The sequence below is a fragment of the Onthophagus taurus genome, chromosome 11, assembly GCF_036711975.1.
Source record: "Onthophagus taurus isolate NC chromosome 11, IU_Otau_3.0, whole genome shotgun sequence".
NCBI lineage: Eukaryota > Metazoa > Arthropoda > Insecta > Coleoptera > Scarabaeidae > Onthophagus > Onthophagus taurus.
In genome coordinates, this window is record NC_091976.1 from 30269618 (window position 1) to 30289952 (window position 20335).

The 20335-nt window shown below is 33.7% G+C and overlaps 1 protein-coding gene across 7 annotated transcripts in view; it reads right to left on the reverse strand.

Moving 5' to 3' along the window:
- Positions 1-2337: 2337 nt before the first annotated feature.
- LOC111428737 (LIM domain only protein 3-like) overlaps positions 2338-20335 on the reverse strand; it is an 86617-nt gene continuing 68619 nt past the window's right edge. For 3 of the 7 annotated variants that reach the window (XM_071199822.1, XM_023064390.2, XM_023064391.2), the window contains exons 3-7: positions 9860-10133; positions 9662-9787; positions 4713-4854; positions 4602-4652; positions 2338-3654 (exon numbers count right to left, since the gene is read on the reverse strand). In XM_071199822.1, coding sequence (XP_071055923.1) covers positions 3469-3654; positions 4602-4652; positions 4713-4854; positions 9662-9787; positions 9860-10133 — 779 coding nt within the window. In that variant the 3' untranslated portion in view covers positions 2338-3468. The remainder of the gene's footprint in view (positions 3655-4601; positions 4653-4712; positions 4855-9661; positions 9788-9859; positions 10134-20335) is intronic. The other 4 variants (XM_023064394.2, XM_023064393.2, XM_023064395.2 and 1 more) reach the window with 4 other exon arrangements.

Here is a 20335-nt window from a genome sequence, read left to right on the forward strand (position 1 = left end):
TGGTAAAAAGGCATGAAAAGTAGAAAATCAAACGTTAAATCTTCACAATATAGCCAGCCAATCTAACAGATAAATGACAACCTAAACTTGTTGGAATTTTTTACTTTACCCTTATCCCGTTATTAACAATATTATGTTTGCAATAAACTAAATAAGTATTAATTTTAATTAAATTTATTAATTTGTTGATATAAGTATTAATAAAATGGTAAAAAGGCATGAAAAGATTAAACATTACATTTTAATAGTATAGGCAACTAATCTAACAATAATATTAAATTAAAATATTTTAATTTGGTTGAATTTTTACTTTCTCATATATACAATATATACAATGTAATATGTAATATATATATCACTAGAAAATAGTGTTAAAATTTATTTTATATTATATTCCCCATTAAAATATTTAAAATGATTTTTCAAGGTCACGTATGGAATGTGTCGTAACTGCCACCTTTATTTAATAATTTACAATTTTATATTTATAATAAACAAAATAAGTATTAATTTTTAAATTAATTTATTAATTTGTATTAATAAATTAATAAGTATAAATAAAAAGGTAAAAAAGCGTGAATATCATACGCTAAATCTTGATAATATAGGCAACCAATTTAACAAATAATGTAACAACCTAAATTTATTTGAATTTTTACTTTATCTTATGTACATACAATATATGGTATTTTATATAATAATATATTTAAGTAGTATTAAAATCTATTTTATATTATCTCCACCATTAAAACATTTAAAATTATTTTAATTTTTCAAGGTCACGTATGGAATGTGACGTCGTAACTGTCAGTCTTTATTCGGTTATTAATTAACAATATTATATTTACAATAAACCAAATAAGTACTAATATTTAAATAAACTTATTAATTTATTAATATAGGTATTAATAAAATGGTAAAAAGGCATGAAAAGTAGAAAATCAAATGTTAAATCTTCACAATATAGGCAACCAATCTAACAAGTGATATATTATAACTTTTATAACTAATTAACAATTAACAACGGTTATTAATTAACAATATTATGTTTACAATAAACTAAATGAGTATTAATTTTTAAATAAATTTATTAATTTGTTAATATAAGTATGAATCTAATTGTAAAACAGCATGAAATGTAGAAAATCAAACGTTAAAGTTTCACAATATAGGCAACCACTTTAATAAGTAATATAATCTAAATTTGTTTGAATTTTTACTTTATCTTATGTACATACAATATATGGTGTTTTATATAATAATATATATAACTTTAAAGTAGTGTTAAAATCTATTTTATATTATCTCCACCATTAAAACATTTAAAATTATCTAGATTTTTCAAGGTCACGTATGGAATGTGACGTCATAACTGTCACTCTTTATTCGGTTATTAATTAACAATATTATATTTACAATAAACCAAATAAGTACTAATATTTAAATAAACTTATTAATTTGTTAATATAGGTATTAATGAAATGGTAAAAAGGCATGAAAAGTAGAAAATCAAACGTTAAATCTTGGCAGTATAGGCAACCAACCTAACAAATAATGTGACAACCAAAATGTTTAACAATTTTTTAACAGCTAGAAAGAAAAGTTAATTTCCGACTTAAAAAATACCTTAAAAATGAGTTACATAGCACAAAGAACGGCCACAAAATGGTTTTGATGAATCCTAGTTTATGATTAATACAAAGTCTTGTAAAGCAATTTATTTGGAACAAGGAATTTAAAAGTGGTCCATATAAGATTAATAATAATTTGCACAGATTGGATTCAGACTAATAATGAAGATGAAAAAGATGTGTTTACAACTGATTTAAACTGTAGTTAGCTCAGGAAGTAATATGGTTTAATGGTGATATCAAAAACCTTCATATGACATAACCTAAATGTTTAACAATTTTTTAACATCTAGAAAGAAAAATTGATTTCCAACTTAAAAAATAGATTCTCACATGAATCTTTATTTATAATTAATACAAAGTCTTGTAAAGGAATTTAGAAATAGTCCAGGAATAGTTCAGGAAGCAATGTGGTCCAATGATGATGTCAAAAACATCTGGGACTTCATTGTTTTGATATCATTGCTTCAAATATATATCAAATGTCCGTCCTAACTTTCTTCATCGTTTCTTTGGTCTTCCTTTAGCTCTCTGTAGTGCCCATTTTATGATTCTCTTCACTCTTCTGTCTCCCTGCTTGGTTCCAGATGTCCCAGTCATTTCAGGAACATCTTATATAATATAGGTCTTTAGACTCAATAATTTTTTAGCTATAGGTAAAAATATAATTTTATTTTAGTTGAAATGTAGCAAATAAAATACGCACTTTTTTAACGAAAAGACAACATTTATTTCAATAGTATAACTATTTTTTATGTACACCATTATCTTTTATATCAAGATAATTTGCGAAATCCATCTTAGATACCGTACAAACTAATAATTATTTATCCGTTTTATACGGAAGGTATGAAGGTAATGTAATAATTACGCATCTATGACTAATATACGCGTAAAAATTGAACGAATCCGGGGGAATGGAAGTGTTCGTTATAAAAATTGAGGGAACGATTTGGTTTTTTTTATTCAATTATAAAAGCAGCGATTTTTTTGTTATATTCGGTGCTATAAGCTCATCTGCATTTTCATCTTTTTCAATCGAAGTAAATTAAAACAGAATTTATCAACAAAAACAAGAATTATTTTCTAAAAGAATAATAATAATAGATAATGTACAAGGAAGATCCGTGATTTTTTTATACAAATAATACATCACATGGTATACCTTTATATACATAAGTTTAAATTTTAATATAAAAAGGTGATACATACGACTTTTATTGTTATTTTATTTATTTCTTTTTTTTTAGTTACAATAGAAATTAATGATGAAGAGAAAAGCAGATTATAATCTCGAATAATAATGATAATAACAAGAATATAAAGGCCGTGAGTAATGTACAACGCTCATCGCCATAATGAGATTAAAAAAAATAAAGATAAAAAATGAGACTATGTGTACTCGTATACAATTCTGATCGCTTTTCGACCTTAAACGAAATCTATTACGAAATTTGTTAGAATTGTTACAATATGTTACAATTATACAATTTTCCGCATCGCGGTTTTTTTTTCATCTGCGCAGTTTTTTGGCAAGTAGACTAGCACTCATTGTGAGATCCACTATGTCTCTTCTTCTTTTCGTAATATTTCACCGCTTCAAAAACTACCCCCAAGAAAACTTCCAAAAAGAACGTAAAGAAATGGCACAATACCCCGTTAAATTTATTTCATGTTACCACCATTTTTATTTTTATGGCACGATTAAAAAAAAAATTAATCAAAAAATCTTATTTTTTAGCGATAAAACGAGTTCTTTTGTTGATTTGTTGGTGGTAATTTGTGTTGGTGAAGAGAAGTGAAGAACTTGCTACGGCCTTCCACTTCCTCTGGGGCGTCATTGAGGGGTGTCGAAAGTCTCGGAATCTGGGCTACCGTAACCGCTGGATCCGTCGTCCCGATGGTGGTAGTTACTAGACGGTCGCTGTGGGCCTGCCAGCGGTGAGTTCTTCTCGCTGTAACAGGAGGCACCGGACGTCAGAAGGGCCGAATTTCGGACACTGTTTAGATTGTCTCCTGCTGGCTGAAATAAGATCAACCAACATGTAGACGATAACTTTGATACCATTTTGATTTAATGGTTTGTATTGAATGATAAAAACATTTTTTTAAATTATGTTTTAGTGGCCAACAATTTGGATTATTTGAAACCGTTTTTAAATGATGATACATCACATAAATGGGGGGGTTATTTTTCAAAGTTAAAAATGAATAAACAGCATGGTATTGGAAGCATTAAAGCGTTTATCACGTAATAAACCGTTGAAATTATCCGCGTTCACTGAGTCCACTAGAACATAACTCGATGGTATTACAAAGTTTTCAAATTGGCCGTTTGTATCCGTTATGCGATGTTTAACTGTTGTACGTGTAATACTGGATTTACCAACGTACGCTTTAGGGTAATAACCCAAAACAAAAAAAAAATAATAATAAAATCCAGCAACATCTATACAGAGAAAACTTTTATTGTGAAAATGTACAACGAAAAATTAGGGGATGAGGATTGAATGACGACAACTGGTGGCGCAAGTTCGACAGAGACGGGAAAACGTTAAAAATAACGCCCTGTTACAGGATAAATGTGTATCATTAAATGCTCCCGCTAAATGGACTTGGAGCGGCGTCGGCCGTTGCCGTTGCAAAGTGGTTTGTTTGAAAGCTAAAAGCAAGCGAATGAAGCTCTTACCGAGCTGATGGTCGCTCGCGATATCGCAAATATTATTTTATTGTCGAACGCCGCTCTGTGCATTACCGGGAACATTCGTCTCTTTTTCCCTATCTACTAAGGAAAACCCGCCTTAATACTGCTCCTAAGACATATTACACAATTCATTTTTAATATTTTAATAATGGTTAATTTTAAATAAAAATTAATAATTGTTAGTGACTTTCAATGAGACACTTAGAAAAGATCAGAAATAGACAAAAAAGACGACCATATATATATATTTTTTTCTTTGACTTTACCTTATTATCGAGTTTAGAAGTAGTATTAAGTTCGGTGTTACAAGCGGGCACCTGCGTAAAACGATTATCTTTTTTTGATAAATTCACTGTACGATCCTGTTGGATACGTACCTGAAGATTGCTTACTTGTCTTCGTATATGAGCCAAACTGCTTGGATTGTAAGCCATATTTGCGAATACCAGCCTTTCTTCGTAATCGTACTCGCAGAGAATTTTATTGTCGCATAAATAGAAACGATCACCAACACAAAACCTACAAAAATACATACTTCATTAATTTCATTTTATGTTTATACATACCGGAAATTTACCGGAAATATATGAATGTAATAACTATAGTTACGAAACTATTATGTACTTCCCACACAAAATGCAACATAGCTTAATAGTACAGGTATTGGGTAGTTCTGCAAAGGGCTAAACCTGAATGTTTCTGGTCTCGGTCTAAATAACAATTAAAACTAGAACTAACACTAGGCCTAGAACTAGAAACATTCGGATTTAGCCGCACGTCTCTCAAGACGGCGAAATCCGAATGATTCTAGTTCTAGGTCTTGTGTTAGTTCTAGTGATAGTGCTAATGCAAAACTCGAACTAACACCAGACCGAGAACTAGAAACATTCGGATTTAGCCGCACGTCTTTCAAGACGGCTAAACCCAAATGATTCTAGTTTTAGGTCTTGTGTTAGTTCTAGTGATAGTGTAAAACTAGAACTAACACTAGACCTAAAACTAGAAACATTCGGATTTAGCAGCACGTCTGTCAAGATGGTTAAACCCGAATGATTCTAGTTCTAGGTCTTGTGTTAGTTCTAGTGATAGTGCTAATGCAAAACTCGAACTAACACCAGACCGAGAACTAGAAACATTCGGATTTAGCCGCACGTCTTTCAAGACGGCTAAATCCAAATGATTCTAGTTTTAGGTCTTGTGTTAGTTCCAGTGATAGTGTAAAACTAGAACTAACACTAGACCTAAAACTAGAAACATTCGGATTTAGCAGCACGTCTGTCAAGATGGTTAAACCCGAATGATTCTAGTTCTAGGTCTTGTGTTAGTTCTAATGATAGTGCTGGTATAAAACTCGAACTAACACTAGACCTAGAACTAGAAACATTCCGATTTAGCCGCACGTCTTTCAAGACTGCTAAATCTGAATGATTCTAGTTCTTGTGTTAGTTCTAGTGATAGTGCTGGTATAAAACTAGAACTAACACTAGACCTAGAACTAGAAACATTCAGATTTAGCCGCACGTCTTTCAAGACGGCTAAATCCGAATAATTCTAGTTCTTGGTCTTGTGTTAGTTTTAGTGATAGTGCTAGTGCAAAACTTGAACAAACACCAGACCGAGAACTAGAAACATTTGGGTTTAGCCGCACGTCTCTCAAGACGGCTAAACCCGTATGATTCTAGTTCTAGGTCTTGTGTTAGTTCTAGTGATAATATTAGTGCAAAATTCGAACTAACACTAGACCTAGAACTAGAAACATTCGGATTTAGCCGCACGTCTCTCAAAACGGCTAAACCCGAATGATTCTAGTTCTAGGTCTTGTGTTAGTTCTAATGATAGTGCTGATATAAAACTCGAACTAACACTAGACATAGAACTAAAAACATTCGGATTTAGCCGCACGTCTTTCAAGACGGCTAAACCCAAATGATTCTAGTTTTAGGTCTTGTGTTAGTTCTAGTGATAGTGTAAAACTAGAACTAACATTAGACCTAGAACTAGAAACATTCGGATTTAGCCGCACGTCTCTCAAGACGGCTAAATCCGAATAATTCTAGTTCTTGGTCTTGTGTTAGTTCTAGTGATAGTGCTAGTGCAAAACTTGAACAAACACCAGACCGAGAACTAGAAACATTGGGGTTTAGCCGCACGTCTCTCAAGACGGCTAAACCCGTATGATTCTAGTTCTAGGTCTTGTGTTAGTTCTAGTGATAATATTAGTGTAAAACTCGAACTAACACTAGACCTAGAACTAGAAACATTCGGATTTAGCCGCACGTCTCTCAAGACGGCTAAACCCGAATGATTCTACTGATTTTACTGATAGTGCTAGTGTAAAACTAGAACTAACACTAGACCTAGAAGTAGAAAGTATCAGGTTTAGCCATGCGTATGGCTTCATTCTAGTTCTAGTTCAATAAAAATATGCAACATAGTGATATCTTATGTTAACTAGCGCTACCTACCACTGTCACTAGAACTAGAAACATTCAGACAGGTTGTATTTTATATGGGACAAAGTAAGTAGGTACGCCCTGGTTTCTATGGAAATATATTTTTGTATCCAATTCACTATATGTGTGATATCAATACATTTTGTTTTAATAATTTTAGTACGGTATTAAGTGAGTCAGTCTTAAATCGTATTGAGATTGTTTTAGATAAAAGTGACATCATATTTGGGTGTTCAGGTGATGAGGTGATGTAGTTATAGCGGTGTTTTCAAGAATATAAGAAAATTACTGCGGTAACAATCTACTGGTGACAAAATAGACGAAAATGTTTGCAAAAAATTAGATATTGATTGTAGATGGTTAGATATTACCAATAGAAGATTAGATACTTCTTGCAGAGCAGAAGATTAGATATTGCTGGCAGACTAAATACTGCTGGTAGAAGACGAAATATTGTTGGCAAAGAGTAGAAACTGCTTGTAAAAAACTAAATAGTGCCAATAGAATGCTAAATATTTCTTGCAGAATACTAGATACTGCTGGCACAAGATTAAATACTGCAAGCAGATTAGGTATTGCATGCAGAAGATAAGATTCGTTGTTTTACCACTTAAAATGGGATAGTGGTGACTGTAATGCAATTGTATGGGATGATATCGATAATTACCGCAGATATTAGTGCCATGTATTTCAAGTTTAAGCGCGATTTCAGAGTTTATGTCAATAGAGTTTGTGAGCTGAATGAATATATGTTTTTTGCATCATTGGCATTAAGCGAATTAGTCTTAAATCGTAATGAGATTGTTTTAAGTAGAGGTGACATCATATTTGGGTATTCAGGTGATGTAGTTATAGCGGTATTTTCAAAACTATAACCAAATAACTGCGGTAACAATCTACTGCCGGCAAAATACAAGAAACTGCTAGCAAAAAACTAGATATTGATTGTAGATGGTTAGATATTACCAATAGATGATTAGATACTTCTTGCAGAGCACTAATTACTGGTGGTAGAAGACTAAATATTGCGAGCAGAATATTAGATATTGCTGGCAGAAGACTAAATACTGCTGGTAGATGATGAAATACTGTTGGCAAACAGTAGAAACTGCTTGTAAAAAACTAAATAGTGCCAATAGAATGCTAAATATTTCTTGCAGAATACTAGATGCTGCTGGCACAAGATTAAATACTGCAAGCAGATTAGATATTGCAATCAAAAGATAAGATTCGTTGTTTTACCACTTAAAATGGCATAGTGATGACTGTAATACAGTTCTATGGGATGATATCGATAACTACCGTAGATATTAGTGCCATGTATTTCAAGTTTAAGCGCGATTTCAGAGTTTATGTCAAAAGAGTTTGTGAGATGAATGAATATATGTCTTTTGCATCATGGCATTAAGTGAATTAGTCTTATATCGTAATGAGAGTGTTTTGGAGGTGACATCATATTTGGGTATTCAGGTGATGTAGTAATAGCGGTGTTTTCAAAAATATAACAAAATTACTACGGTAACTACTGGAAAAAAATAAAAAAACTGCTTGCAATAGAAGATTAGATACTTCTTGCAGAGCTCTAGATACTGGTGGTAAAAGACTAAATACTGCGAGCAGAAGATTAGATATTGCTGGCAGAAGACTAAATACTGCTGGTAGAAGACTAAATACAACTGACGGAACACTAAATACTGTTGGATTGGGTTGCAAAAGACTAAATAGTACCAATAGGATGCTAAACATTTTTTGCAGAATACTAGATGATAGATGCAGATTAGATGTTGGCTGAAAATAGGATTTGTTGAAAATATGTTTTGTGGGATATTTATTGGATTCTCGTTAGCAACACAAAGAGAACCTTTCCTCAATTAATTCACTACAATTGGCCACGGTACAGAACTCTTTTGAAGGTTTACAAGGATTATCAAGGTTCCAAAAACGAGATCAACCCAATTCAATTATCATATATTTAACTATAATAATTTAATTTATGGAGTTTTTAAATTCCTTTTAACTTTCCCCATAATCTCAAAATACAAATGACATATTAAATTATTTAAATAATTTATGATTTAATAATAAATTTAGTGTAAAATTTGTCGTATTTATTAATATAACGAATGGAATGTCTTTATACATTTTAATAAATCGAATGAGTAAGTGTTATCGTTTATAAATGTAAAACAGCTGTTTGCTCTTGGGGGCTTATAAATATTAATGTGATATAAGTAATAAGTAATCCGTAATGTGAAATAATAACATATGGTTTTTGATAACATAAAAACTCTTTTTGTTATATTTAGCGGTTCTGGTTACAACTGCTAAATGAAATGCCGACGTGTACGAGTTACAATTTGTTTGGTAACAAATGTTGGGTGAAACGCGTTTACACGGTAATTTGAAACTATTAGAACGATAGCGCAAATCAGCGTAAAAATAACGGCTTTCTAAAAACTCGGAGTATCCACTTTCAATAAACACGGCTATATTTTATTTGAGTCGGTGTTTTGAAGAGGATTTAAAATATATTCACGCGCCTTGTTCAAAATAAACTATAAATAGGGGGAGGGTGAGACGAAATCGTCCGTTGAAAAGTTTATTATTTCGCTTTCGTAATGTTTCTATTTTATTTGGAAGTAAACGCGGTGGCCAAAAACGTCGTTTCTTGCCATTACGCTAAAGACGGCGTCTTCGGCTGCGTCTCTTTCGTCGATAATTGCCACTAAACGTCATCACCGTTTCCTGGTCGAAGAGAGAAGTTTTTTTTTCTCGCCGATTTAAGACTGTTGGACCGCTTGTAAAAGGAGTTGTACCCGGTTGGGAAAATGTCGCGGTGTATAATTAACCGGGTTCGAAAAGGACCGACCTACCTGTGGTTACATTGCTGGCATGCAAAGCACTCCAGATGGTAGACGTTGCTCTTTGCTCGCATGACCATTTCGAACGCGGGTATCACCTTGTTGCAGGCTGCGCAGTAACCGGTCGTTCCGAATAACCTAAAAAGTAACGCGTTTACACCACATCACGCGCAACTTACACAACGACAATAACACAAAAAAAAAACCAACCTAAGGTAGTCTCTTTTGCACAGGATTAGATTCGCCTTTGTGTAAAGCGTTGAGCCGACTTCACCGAGCCGGCAATCGCAACAGCCGCACTTTAGGCAATCTTCGTGCCAGAAAAGGTCCAGCGCCTTCAGGAGAAACCTTTCGGTTATCCTTTTTCCGCAACCCGCGCATTCCCTTGGTCCTGATGAAGTGTTCGTCGTTGTCGAAACGCTCACCGGCGTTGGACCAGATACGGCCACTGCCGTTCTACCAGTTGCTTGCTCCCCACCAGACTCTATATAAAAAAAAATCGTCAATTTAAATTGTTATAAGAAAAAATAAATATAACAAAAAGTATATAAAGATTATTTCCAGTATAAAAGATAATTCCTACGAGAATACCAAAGCTCTTTATTTCAGTTATCCGATTGTTACTGTGTCACCATTCTAGCTTGCAAAGGACTACTAATGGTTTCTGACAAATGGCACAAGCGAGGATTGAACTCCGCGACGTCGACGCCGTCCTAACTATGTACTAGTCACATTTTCCCTTGAAATTTTTCCAATATCATTCGCTACGAAAAATAATTTATTGACCTATTTTATCAAAAAGTATATTAAGAGATTGTTTATATCTTTTTTTCTTCTAATATGTAATCAGTACATTACATTTACACTTCTAGAAGTGTGGTCAAAATAGTTCTAGATTTCTTTGTGGAGTCATCAAGAAAAAATTGGTATAATTATCATAATAGGATGTCTGAACTCTATAAAATCTGCCAAATTCTTATTACAGTCTGGAATCGAACTTGTATGTTCATGAACCTAGCTAACATAGACTCGGAACATAGTCCACGAACCTGTTACGTATCTTTTTCAATTTCAGAAACTCTAGGGGCCATGCATTTCCAGACTTCTTTTTAAAGTCTTGCAAGTATAAAATTAAACCTCTTCTTTGAGTCTGCAAGTTTTCCTTGCAATCCAAAAGACGGTGAGTTGGCGAGATACATTTATCAAATACTTGATATTGTTAATAGAGGAGTTAGTTGGCAGAGGAGTAGATATTTCTAATAAAAGGCTGGAGATTTTTCAGAAAACACTTGATAATGTTTGTAGAAGACTGGAAATCGTTGGCAAAATACTCGATATTGTTGGCAAAATATTTGATACTGTTAACAAAGGTCTAAATTAGTGGTGGAACTGAAATCCTGCAATTATCCGCTATCCGGCCTATCCGGCCATTTTTTTCGAATGTTGCAATCTTCGCCGATTAAGTTTTAAAAATTCGTATAAAATCCAGTTCTTGGAATATGAATATGAAAATTTCCCAAAGTGGTAATAAGAGTGTCCTCTTTCCAATGAACCAACACGTTTTAAAAAATAACTTTTAGTTTTTGAGAAAACAATATTTGAAGTTTTGATAAAATTTTCGATGTCGCAATTTTCATCGATAATTTTCAAAATTCGCTATAAAATTAATTTCTTGAAGGATCTTTGTGGAAATATCACCAATTATTAATTAAAATATCCTCTTTTTAATGCAAAAAGGCGTTTTGAAAAATCACTTTTAGTTTTTGACATAATCGAAAATTGTTTAGAATTTTGCAATCTTCGCCGATTAAGTTTTAAAAATTCGTATAAAATCCAGTTGTTGGAATATTAATATGAATATTTCCCAAAGTGTTAATAAGAGTGTCCTCTTTCCAATGAACCAACACGTTTTAAAAAATAACTTTTAGTTTTTGAGAAAACAATATTTGAAGTTTTGATAAAATTTTCGATGTTGCAATTTTCATCGATAATTTTCAAAATTCGCTATAAAATTAATTTCTTGAACGATCCTTGTGGAAATATCACCAATTATTAATTAAAATATCCTCTTTTTAATGCAAAAAGGCGTTTTGAAAAACAACTTTTAGCTTTTGAGAAAATAATATTTGAAGTTTTGATAAAATTTTCGATGTTGCAATTTTCATCGATAATTTTCAAAATTCGCTATAAAATTAATTTCTTGAAGGATCCTTGTGGAAATATCACCAATTATTAATTAAAATATCCTCTTTTTAATGCAACAAGGCGTTTTAAAAAATCACTTTTAGTTTTTGAGAAATAAATTTTTGAAATGATCGAACATTTTACGAATTTTGCAATTATCGTGGATTAAGTTTTAAAAATTCGTATAAAATCTACTTCTTGGAATATGAGTATAAAAATTTCCCAACGTGTTAATAATAGTGTCCTCTTTCCAATGAACCAACCCGTTATGAAAAATAACTTTTAGTTTTTGAGAAAACAATATTTGAAGTTTTGTTAACATTTTCGATGTAGCAATTTAAATCGATAATTTTCAAAATTCGCTATAAAATTAATTTCTTGAAGGATCCTTGTGGAAATATCACCAATTATTAATTAAAATATCCTCTTTTTAATGCAAAAAGGCGTTTTGAAAAATCACTTTTAGTTTTTGAGAAATAAATTTTTGAAATGATCGAACATTTTTACGAATTTTGCAATTATCGTGGATTAAGTTTTAAAAATTCGTATAAAATCTACTTCTTGGAATATGAGTATGAAAATTTCCCAAAGTGTTAATAAAAGTGTCCTCTTTCCAATGAACCAACACGTTTTGAAATATAACTTTTAGTTTTTGAGAAAACAATATTTGAAGTTTTGATAAAATTTTCGATGTTGCAATTTACATCGATCATTTTCAAAATTCGCTATAAAATTAATTTCTTGAAGGATCCTTGTGGAAATATCACCAATTATTAATTAAAGTATTCTTTTTTTAATGCAAAAAGCCGTATTGAAAAATCACTTTTAGTTTTTGAGAAAAAAAAAGTTGAAATGATCAAAAATATTTTCGAATGTTGCAATTTTCGCCGATTAAGTTTTAAAAATTCGTATAAAATCCATTTCTTGAAATATGAGTATGAAAATTTCCCAAAGTGTTAATAAAAGTGTCCTCTTTCCAATGAACCAACCCGTTTTGAAAAATAACTTTTAGTTTTTGAGAAAACAATATTTGAAGTTTTGATAAAATTTTCGATGTTGCAATTTACATCGATAATTTTCAAAATTCGCTATAAAATTAATTTCTTGAACGATCCTTGTGGAAATATCACCAATTATTAATTAAAGTATCCTCTTTTTAATGCAAAAAGCCGTTTTGAAAAATCACTTTTAGTTTTTTAGTAAAAAATTTTTGAAATGATCGAAAATTTTTTCGAATTTTGCAATCTTCGCCGATTAAGTTTTAAAAATTCGTATAAAATCCAGTTCTTGGAATATGAGTATGAAAATTTCCCAAAGTGTTAATAAAAGTGTCCTCTTTCCAATAAACTAACCTGTTTTGAAACATAACTTTTAGTTTTTGAGAAAACAATATTTGAAGTTTTGATAACATTTTCGATGTTGCAATTTACATCGATAATTTTCAAAATTCGCTTCATTTTTATTCAAATATCGCAATAATGTGGCAATGTAAGGTATCACATCAGAAATGTACCAGAAATTATAACCATAATGGCCGGATAGACGAACGGATAAACTATCCGTTCCATCACTAGTCTAAATACTGCCGGTGGAGTACTAGCCAGTTCTAATAGAAGACTATTCATTTCCTAATACATGCAGAAGATTAGTCTTCTACCGCAGCATCTAGTTTTCTCCACGTAGTAGGTAGTCTTCTGTAAATAGTAATATGAGGAACTATCTAATCCTGTGCCAGATATAAAATATATTTATGACGCAAAAACCAAACTTCTTCTTTGGGTTTGGAGTTTAACCGGTGTAATTTCAGACTTGCTCAAGTAGTTGGGAGTCTGAAATCTTTGCAACGTGAATCCAGATTCTTGTGGGATTTATTATTACTTGTAGACTAAGGTGTTATACTCGTTTTTTCTTAATAATTAATAAATTTTATATTATTAAGGAAATTCTCATAGAGAGATAATAGAAGGGTATTATAAAATCTTTAACGAGTATTAATTTGGCCGTTTACGACGTCAGATGGTAGTGACAAAGCAGATCACTTAAAATAACCGCACCATTCACATCGTCGCAATGGACCACAGAAAGGCGGTGCTGCCACAAATGTAAAGTGACGCAGCACTGCCCCTGTTCGAGAAGGACGTCACCGCCAAACGGACGTAGAGGGTAAAATACACTCTGTCGTACCGTGTCGGAATCAAGAGTACGGAAATAATGGGGTTTAGATTTCAAAGTAGGTTTTATTTATCTTTTTGGTATTGATTGAAAATTAATATTAATGAATAAATTACGAGATAGGCTTAAAGAGAGAGTGGGGTTAGCATTTGTTAGGTTATTATGATCCAACTTGTCCTCTCTCCGAAGACTAGTAATACGATGAATTAAAGATAAGGCAATTTTAAGATTGGCCGACGTTATTATTTAAATTTTCGACGGACGGGCGGATCCGGCCACCAGATGGCTAAGTAATTAGCTTTTTTAATCGAGTCCTGAATAATTTACGGAGGCGCGCCGTTGGTTTATGCAATTTTCGAAAAATACAAATCGAATTAACGTTTCGCTCTTATTGGAATTGCCGCGAGATTTCCAAATTTTCCTCCTATAATTCCTAGTTCTCCACTCGGACCTCAACGTTTTCATTTGCATAATGGAAGAACAACAAATGCATTTCGTATTAACTCTGAAGATTTAATGGGAGCGGCGCGGGGCCGAGCCGTCATTACATAGTCATGACATCTGAGCCAATTTAGTTAAAGTGGTTTTTGCGAACTCCGGGAGCTACGACCGACTGCTGAAGCGACGGCTGAAGCGACGGCTTCGGCGGGCGGTGCGCTCCGACGTCTCCGGCGTCGTACAATTAATAGCCATGGCATTCGGTACTTAAAATGCTAATTTTCCTAAAGCTCGGATTAAACCACCACTAAAAATACCCAAATTTCACTGATTTCATCGTTTGTTGTTGACCCGATTTCTTGATCTTCCACCATAAACATAATCATCGATTAAAACCGTTTGAAATACTGCGTAACTTAATAGTATATATAAATTTTGAAGATTTGGCATTCTTTTACTGGCCCATGTCCAATAACTGGATGGAACGTAAATAAGGGAATGAAGGGTTAAAATTTAAATTGATGTAATGAGATGGAAATTGGATCAGAGGCGGCGATAAATTAGAATACAAAGCCTACTTTAATTAAAGCGATAATTAAAAAAGATAGGTATCAGCGTGCGAAGATTGCGCCGGTCGTCAGAGGGCGCTGTTACGTCGCTTAATTATAAAACGTTGCGATCTGATACGTGCCGAAAGCGATTCTTATTGCGCGGGACATGTAATTACTTCCTAAATCTTTCAACGTGGATCGAGAAGCTCTTTTTCAGGGCTCGTCACGTGGCTGAAGATTTAATTAGCGGAAAGTGTCCACGCGGGGCTTCGTAATCGGTTCTAACATCGGCCTTCTCTTGAATCCGACGTATTGCTGCGGGCGGGCTTCGGGTAAAGTATCGCGTTACTCGACGACGAGGAATTAATTAAAACCGGGGAAAACAAACGTTCGATCATTTTCCTTGGGACATTAAACCCGAGCATCGATTCGTTTTTTACAACTCAACCAGTAATTGAGTCATTTAGATTAATTCAATTAAAATATACAATTTTTATATTTACATAAATTTATATAAAACATTCTAACATAAAAGATTTTGCATTGAACTGCTCAACATTGATGAGGTTCTAAGACATTAAATGCATGATTTCGCTTAATTGAGTCGAAATGCAATATCAATACAAATCGAGGTTGGTTTCCGTTCCACCCAATCCGAAAAGATAGTGCGTTCTAGACTGGACGTCGCGCGTTTATTTTACCTACATAAAGAAATAAATACGCGACGTCCTCTTTAATCCGACGTATTCTGGGATCCCGATACATTAAATGTTAGTCCGTGTAAAGCTGTCATACGGGCCAGTGTTTCGTCTAATTTGGATTTTTTTTCGATATAAAGTAATCTGTTAATTTTCGTTTCATAGGAGGCTCATAATTATGTTCTTGACTAGCGCTAGGCAAATTTTGGTCAGCTGAATGTACTTTCAAATTGTGCTTTGTTAATAAATATGTATGAAGGCCTTTTATAGAACCACCCAATGTTTTTAGGATAGATCCACATTTCTTACATTTTACAGTTTTATTGCCACTCGACATTAAATAATGCGACCACACAGATGTTGAGTCTTTATCTTTATTATGTAAAATAAAAAATGGTTCTTTTTCAGACACGATTCCAAGGATATTTTTTTAAACACAAGTGCAATCAAATTAATTTGACTAAATATACAGGCTGTTCAGAATGAACTCAAAACACATGTTTCCAAATGTGTTTTTCCTGAAGATATGATAATGAAAAAATGTTAAAAACGAACTTTAAAGCTAAATATTATCTGTGTTCTAAATTACAGCTTATTTATCAACAGATATTGAATATTAATGATTATTTATGGACAAATTATCCGACCTTTGAGAACCTCCTGTAGATGTATGATACAACATTTTACAATTAAGATTTTCGCTTTAGAATGGAACGAAGAATGTCGCTATGTGTAGATTATCCGCCAATTTCTGAACATTCTGTGTATCAATTAATATTACTTTTAAAATGCATTTATTCACCATTTCATGTAGTGAATATCGTGTCGGTTCACGTACTGATACTGACTGATACGACTCTGACACACGAGTCGTATCAGTATATAGGCTACTACGTGGCTGAAAGAAACTGAGTAATTTTTAAAAATCATCCGGGATCCCGACATTCCGGGAATGCATTCCCTAATATAAATGAACGAGGTGCTACATTTGATAAAATAGCGATATAAAACGACACACTTTACAAGAACTTTATCTAACATTGTAGTATAAAAGACGCTAAGTGCATAATTTTGCTTAATTGAGCCAATATTCCACCCCATGTTCGTTCCACCCAATCAGAAAAGATAATCCGTTCTAGACTGGACGTCGCGCCTTTGTTTTACGTACATAAAGAAATAAATACGCGACGTCCTCTTAAATCCGACGTATTGTTTCGGGCGAGTTTCGGGTAAAGTTACTCCACGACTAGGAATTAATTAAAACCGGGAAAACAAATTTTCCTTGGGACATTAAACTTAAGCGTTGTTTCGTTTTTTTCAACTCAACCAGTAATTGAGTCATTTAGATTAATTCAATTAAAATATCCAATTTTTATATTTATATAAATTTATATAAAACATTCTAACATAAAAGATTTTGCATTGAACTGCTCAACATTGATGAGGTTCTAAGACATTAAATGCATGATTTCGCTTAATTGAGTCGAAATGCAATATCAATACAAATCGAGGTTGGTTTCCGTTCCACCCAATCCGAAAAGATAGTGCGTTCTAGACTGGACGTCGCGCCTTTGTTTTCCTACACAAAGAAATAAATGCGCGACGTCTTCTTAAATAAGACGTATTGCTGCGGGGGGATTTCGGGTAAAGGATCGCGTTACTCCTCGACGAGGAATTAAATTAATTAATTAAAATATACAGTTTTTATAATTATATACCGGGTGATTCAGACCACCCGTAGGAATTTTTCTCAAAAACGCGATTACCTAAGAAGTTGCAATAAAAAATATGATAATAAAATCGTATATGAAGAATTCAATGCACCAGTTTTTATCACGCTGGTAACACCGGAAGTTGGTGGTAATGACATCAACTTAAAAATTTTTCAAGTTGTCATATGAATTAAGTTTTATCGTAGAATAGGTATTTTAAAAATAAACAACTTTTGCTTTAAATCTTCTTTGATTTAATGCAACGTTTAAGTGTTATTGATGATTACAGTAAAGATAACTAAACATGTATTATAAAAAATGCTGAAGTAATTAATTAAATTACAATCTGAACAAACAATAACAATGATTAACGTTCAAAAACGTTGCCATCAACAGCCACACACCTTCTTGCTCGCCTCCCTACAGCAATAACTGCACGACGAATTTATTATTATCATATTTTTTATTGCAACTTCTGAGGTAATTGCGTTTTTGAGAAATATTCCTGGTACGGGTGGTCTGAATCACCCGGTATAAATGACCGAGGCGCTACATTTGATAAAATAGCGATATAAAACGACACACTTTTTGTCTAACATTCTAATATAAAAGATTTTGCATTGAAGTGCCGAACATTAACCTCATATTCTACGAGATTAATTGCATGATTTCGCTGGATCAATACTTTATTACACATAATTGGTTAGCTTTAGCAATTTTGTCTGATAACATAATTTTTTATAAATTACTCCATGTTTACTTCGTCTTCTGTGACGCTAAGTGCATAATTTCGCTTAATTGAGATGCAATATCAATACAAAACGAGGTTAGTTTCATGAAAATAATTAAACGTATATTTATGCTTTTATTGATATTTTAAGTTTTACACTCTGCCTGACGCGTTTCGGCGGTCTACGCCATCTTCGGAGGTTTTCGTCCTTTTTGGTTATGCTATGTAGTACATAAAATATCGGTTTCTTTTTTATGTGGTAAAGTTAAGATGCTTTTTGCAGGATGCAGGGATGCTGAGGCGTGCTGAGGTTAGTTTCAGTTCCGCCCAATCGGAAAAGATAGTGCGTTCTAGACTGGACGTCGCGCCTTTGTTTTACCTACATAAAGAAATAAATGCGCGACGTCCTCTTGAATCCGTCGTATTGTTGCGGGCGGGTTTTGGGTAAAGTATCGAGTTATTCCACGACGAGGAATTAATTAAAACTAGGAAAACAAGTAATTTAGATTAATTCAATTAAAATATCCAATTCGATTCGATTATTAAACCTAAAACGCATTAATCGTTGAGACAAGAATCCGACCAATTTTCGTATTCGTGAAAACAATAACCGCCTCCGTTCGCTGTGACAGTAGCGGTTTCGGTGTAGACACGAGACGAAATTGCTTGGCGAAAAGGTGGTCCTCGTGGGAAGGGGGACTCTTATTATTTTGAGTAACAGAGATTTGTCTAGTTAAATTAGCCGTCGCTTTAATTAAAATAGTTTAAGCCGAACGAGAAAACTGATGAAAACGGGCGGCGCGGCGGCGGTGTCTTTGTGCAACACCGCCCGCTATACTCCCCTATCTCTTTCTTAATTTCCGCTAACGAAATTATTCCCGGGTATTACCGCCCTATTATACACCAACGTCATACTTAAAATCGGCTTCTTTCAATTAAAACTATTTCAGGCTGAAACACTTTACTTTATGAAAATATATCCCACGAAAATAGTAAAAATAAAAGGAAAATCGACTTTAGTTCACTTCCCCACAATATTTAAAGGTATCGGGCGGTTCCAATCCGAAATCAATTTCAATTTTGCAGCAAGTAAGCGCTAGCACGCGCCCTCCCCTCGGATATAGATACGTGTGTGTATGTTATTTGATTTTCCGCGATATTTATGATTTCGCGCGCGTCCGACTGCTAAATCCGTCGAACGCGATGTCAGTTCGCCCACGCGCCCTTTCTATCTATAATACACGTTCGAATAGGAAATCACCTTTCGGCGTGCGATAAAATTTGTATAAATTCGAGTCGGGCGACCGTAAATCTCCGCTTAAGGATATTGTTCCGAGCACGTGACACATTTAGGCCGAGCACGGCTCGCCGCTGTCTTTGACCGTAATGGCACTCGAAAATTTCTGGTACGACAACGACGTCCGCCCCACAAAGCGTCGCGACGACACGTTCGACTAAGATTTACGAGAAAATCCGACCGGGGAAGTTTCAATTCGACAAGAACTCGGGGGGGTTCCAGATAAAAGATTAAATGACACCAACGTCTCGTTAAACGATTAATACTGTCTGTTTCTGTGATCGAACAAAATTTTGCTAAAGTGATAATGTTCCTGTGTTTATTTCATTTTGTTCTAATAGTACGCACATAACTTATACAAAGGTGGAGATTAGCGGAACGTTTCGAAAGGCGAGGTCTTTCACCTTATGCAAACGCGAATCGGTCGCGTAACTCATAGAAGACACTTTGTAGGTGTCGCCGGCGAATTCCCGCTGAGACGGCGGGTCAGATAAATTGGAAGGCACGACTAACGTCGTATGAATAGGCTATAAACGCCGAGAACTAAGCGTGTTGAGCTTTGCAGAAGTTTATTCTTTTAAAATTCTTTAAAATCAAGATATACTTGTCGGATAACATAATAATATAAATCATGGTTACTTCGTCTTTTATGACTTCATTAAGCCGAGATACAAAACGAGGTTAGTTTCTGTTACGCCCAATCGAAAAAGATAATGTGTTCTAGACGGGACGTCGCGCCTTTATTTTACCTGCATAAATAAATAAATGCGCGACGTCCTATTAAATCCTAAATTATGTGATGACATCAACAGAACACTTTATTTCAGCGAGCAGCAAGAATATGTGAAAGAGATAACTTGAGGAAGAAGCAATACATTCTAAGAGGGATATCAACCGAGTCATC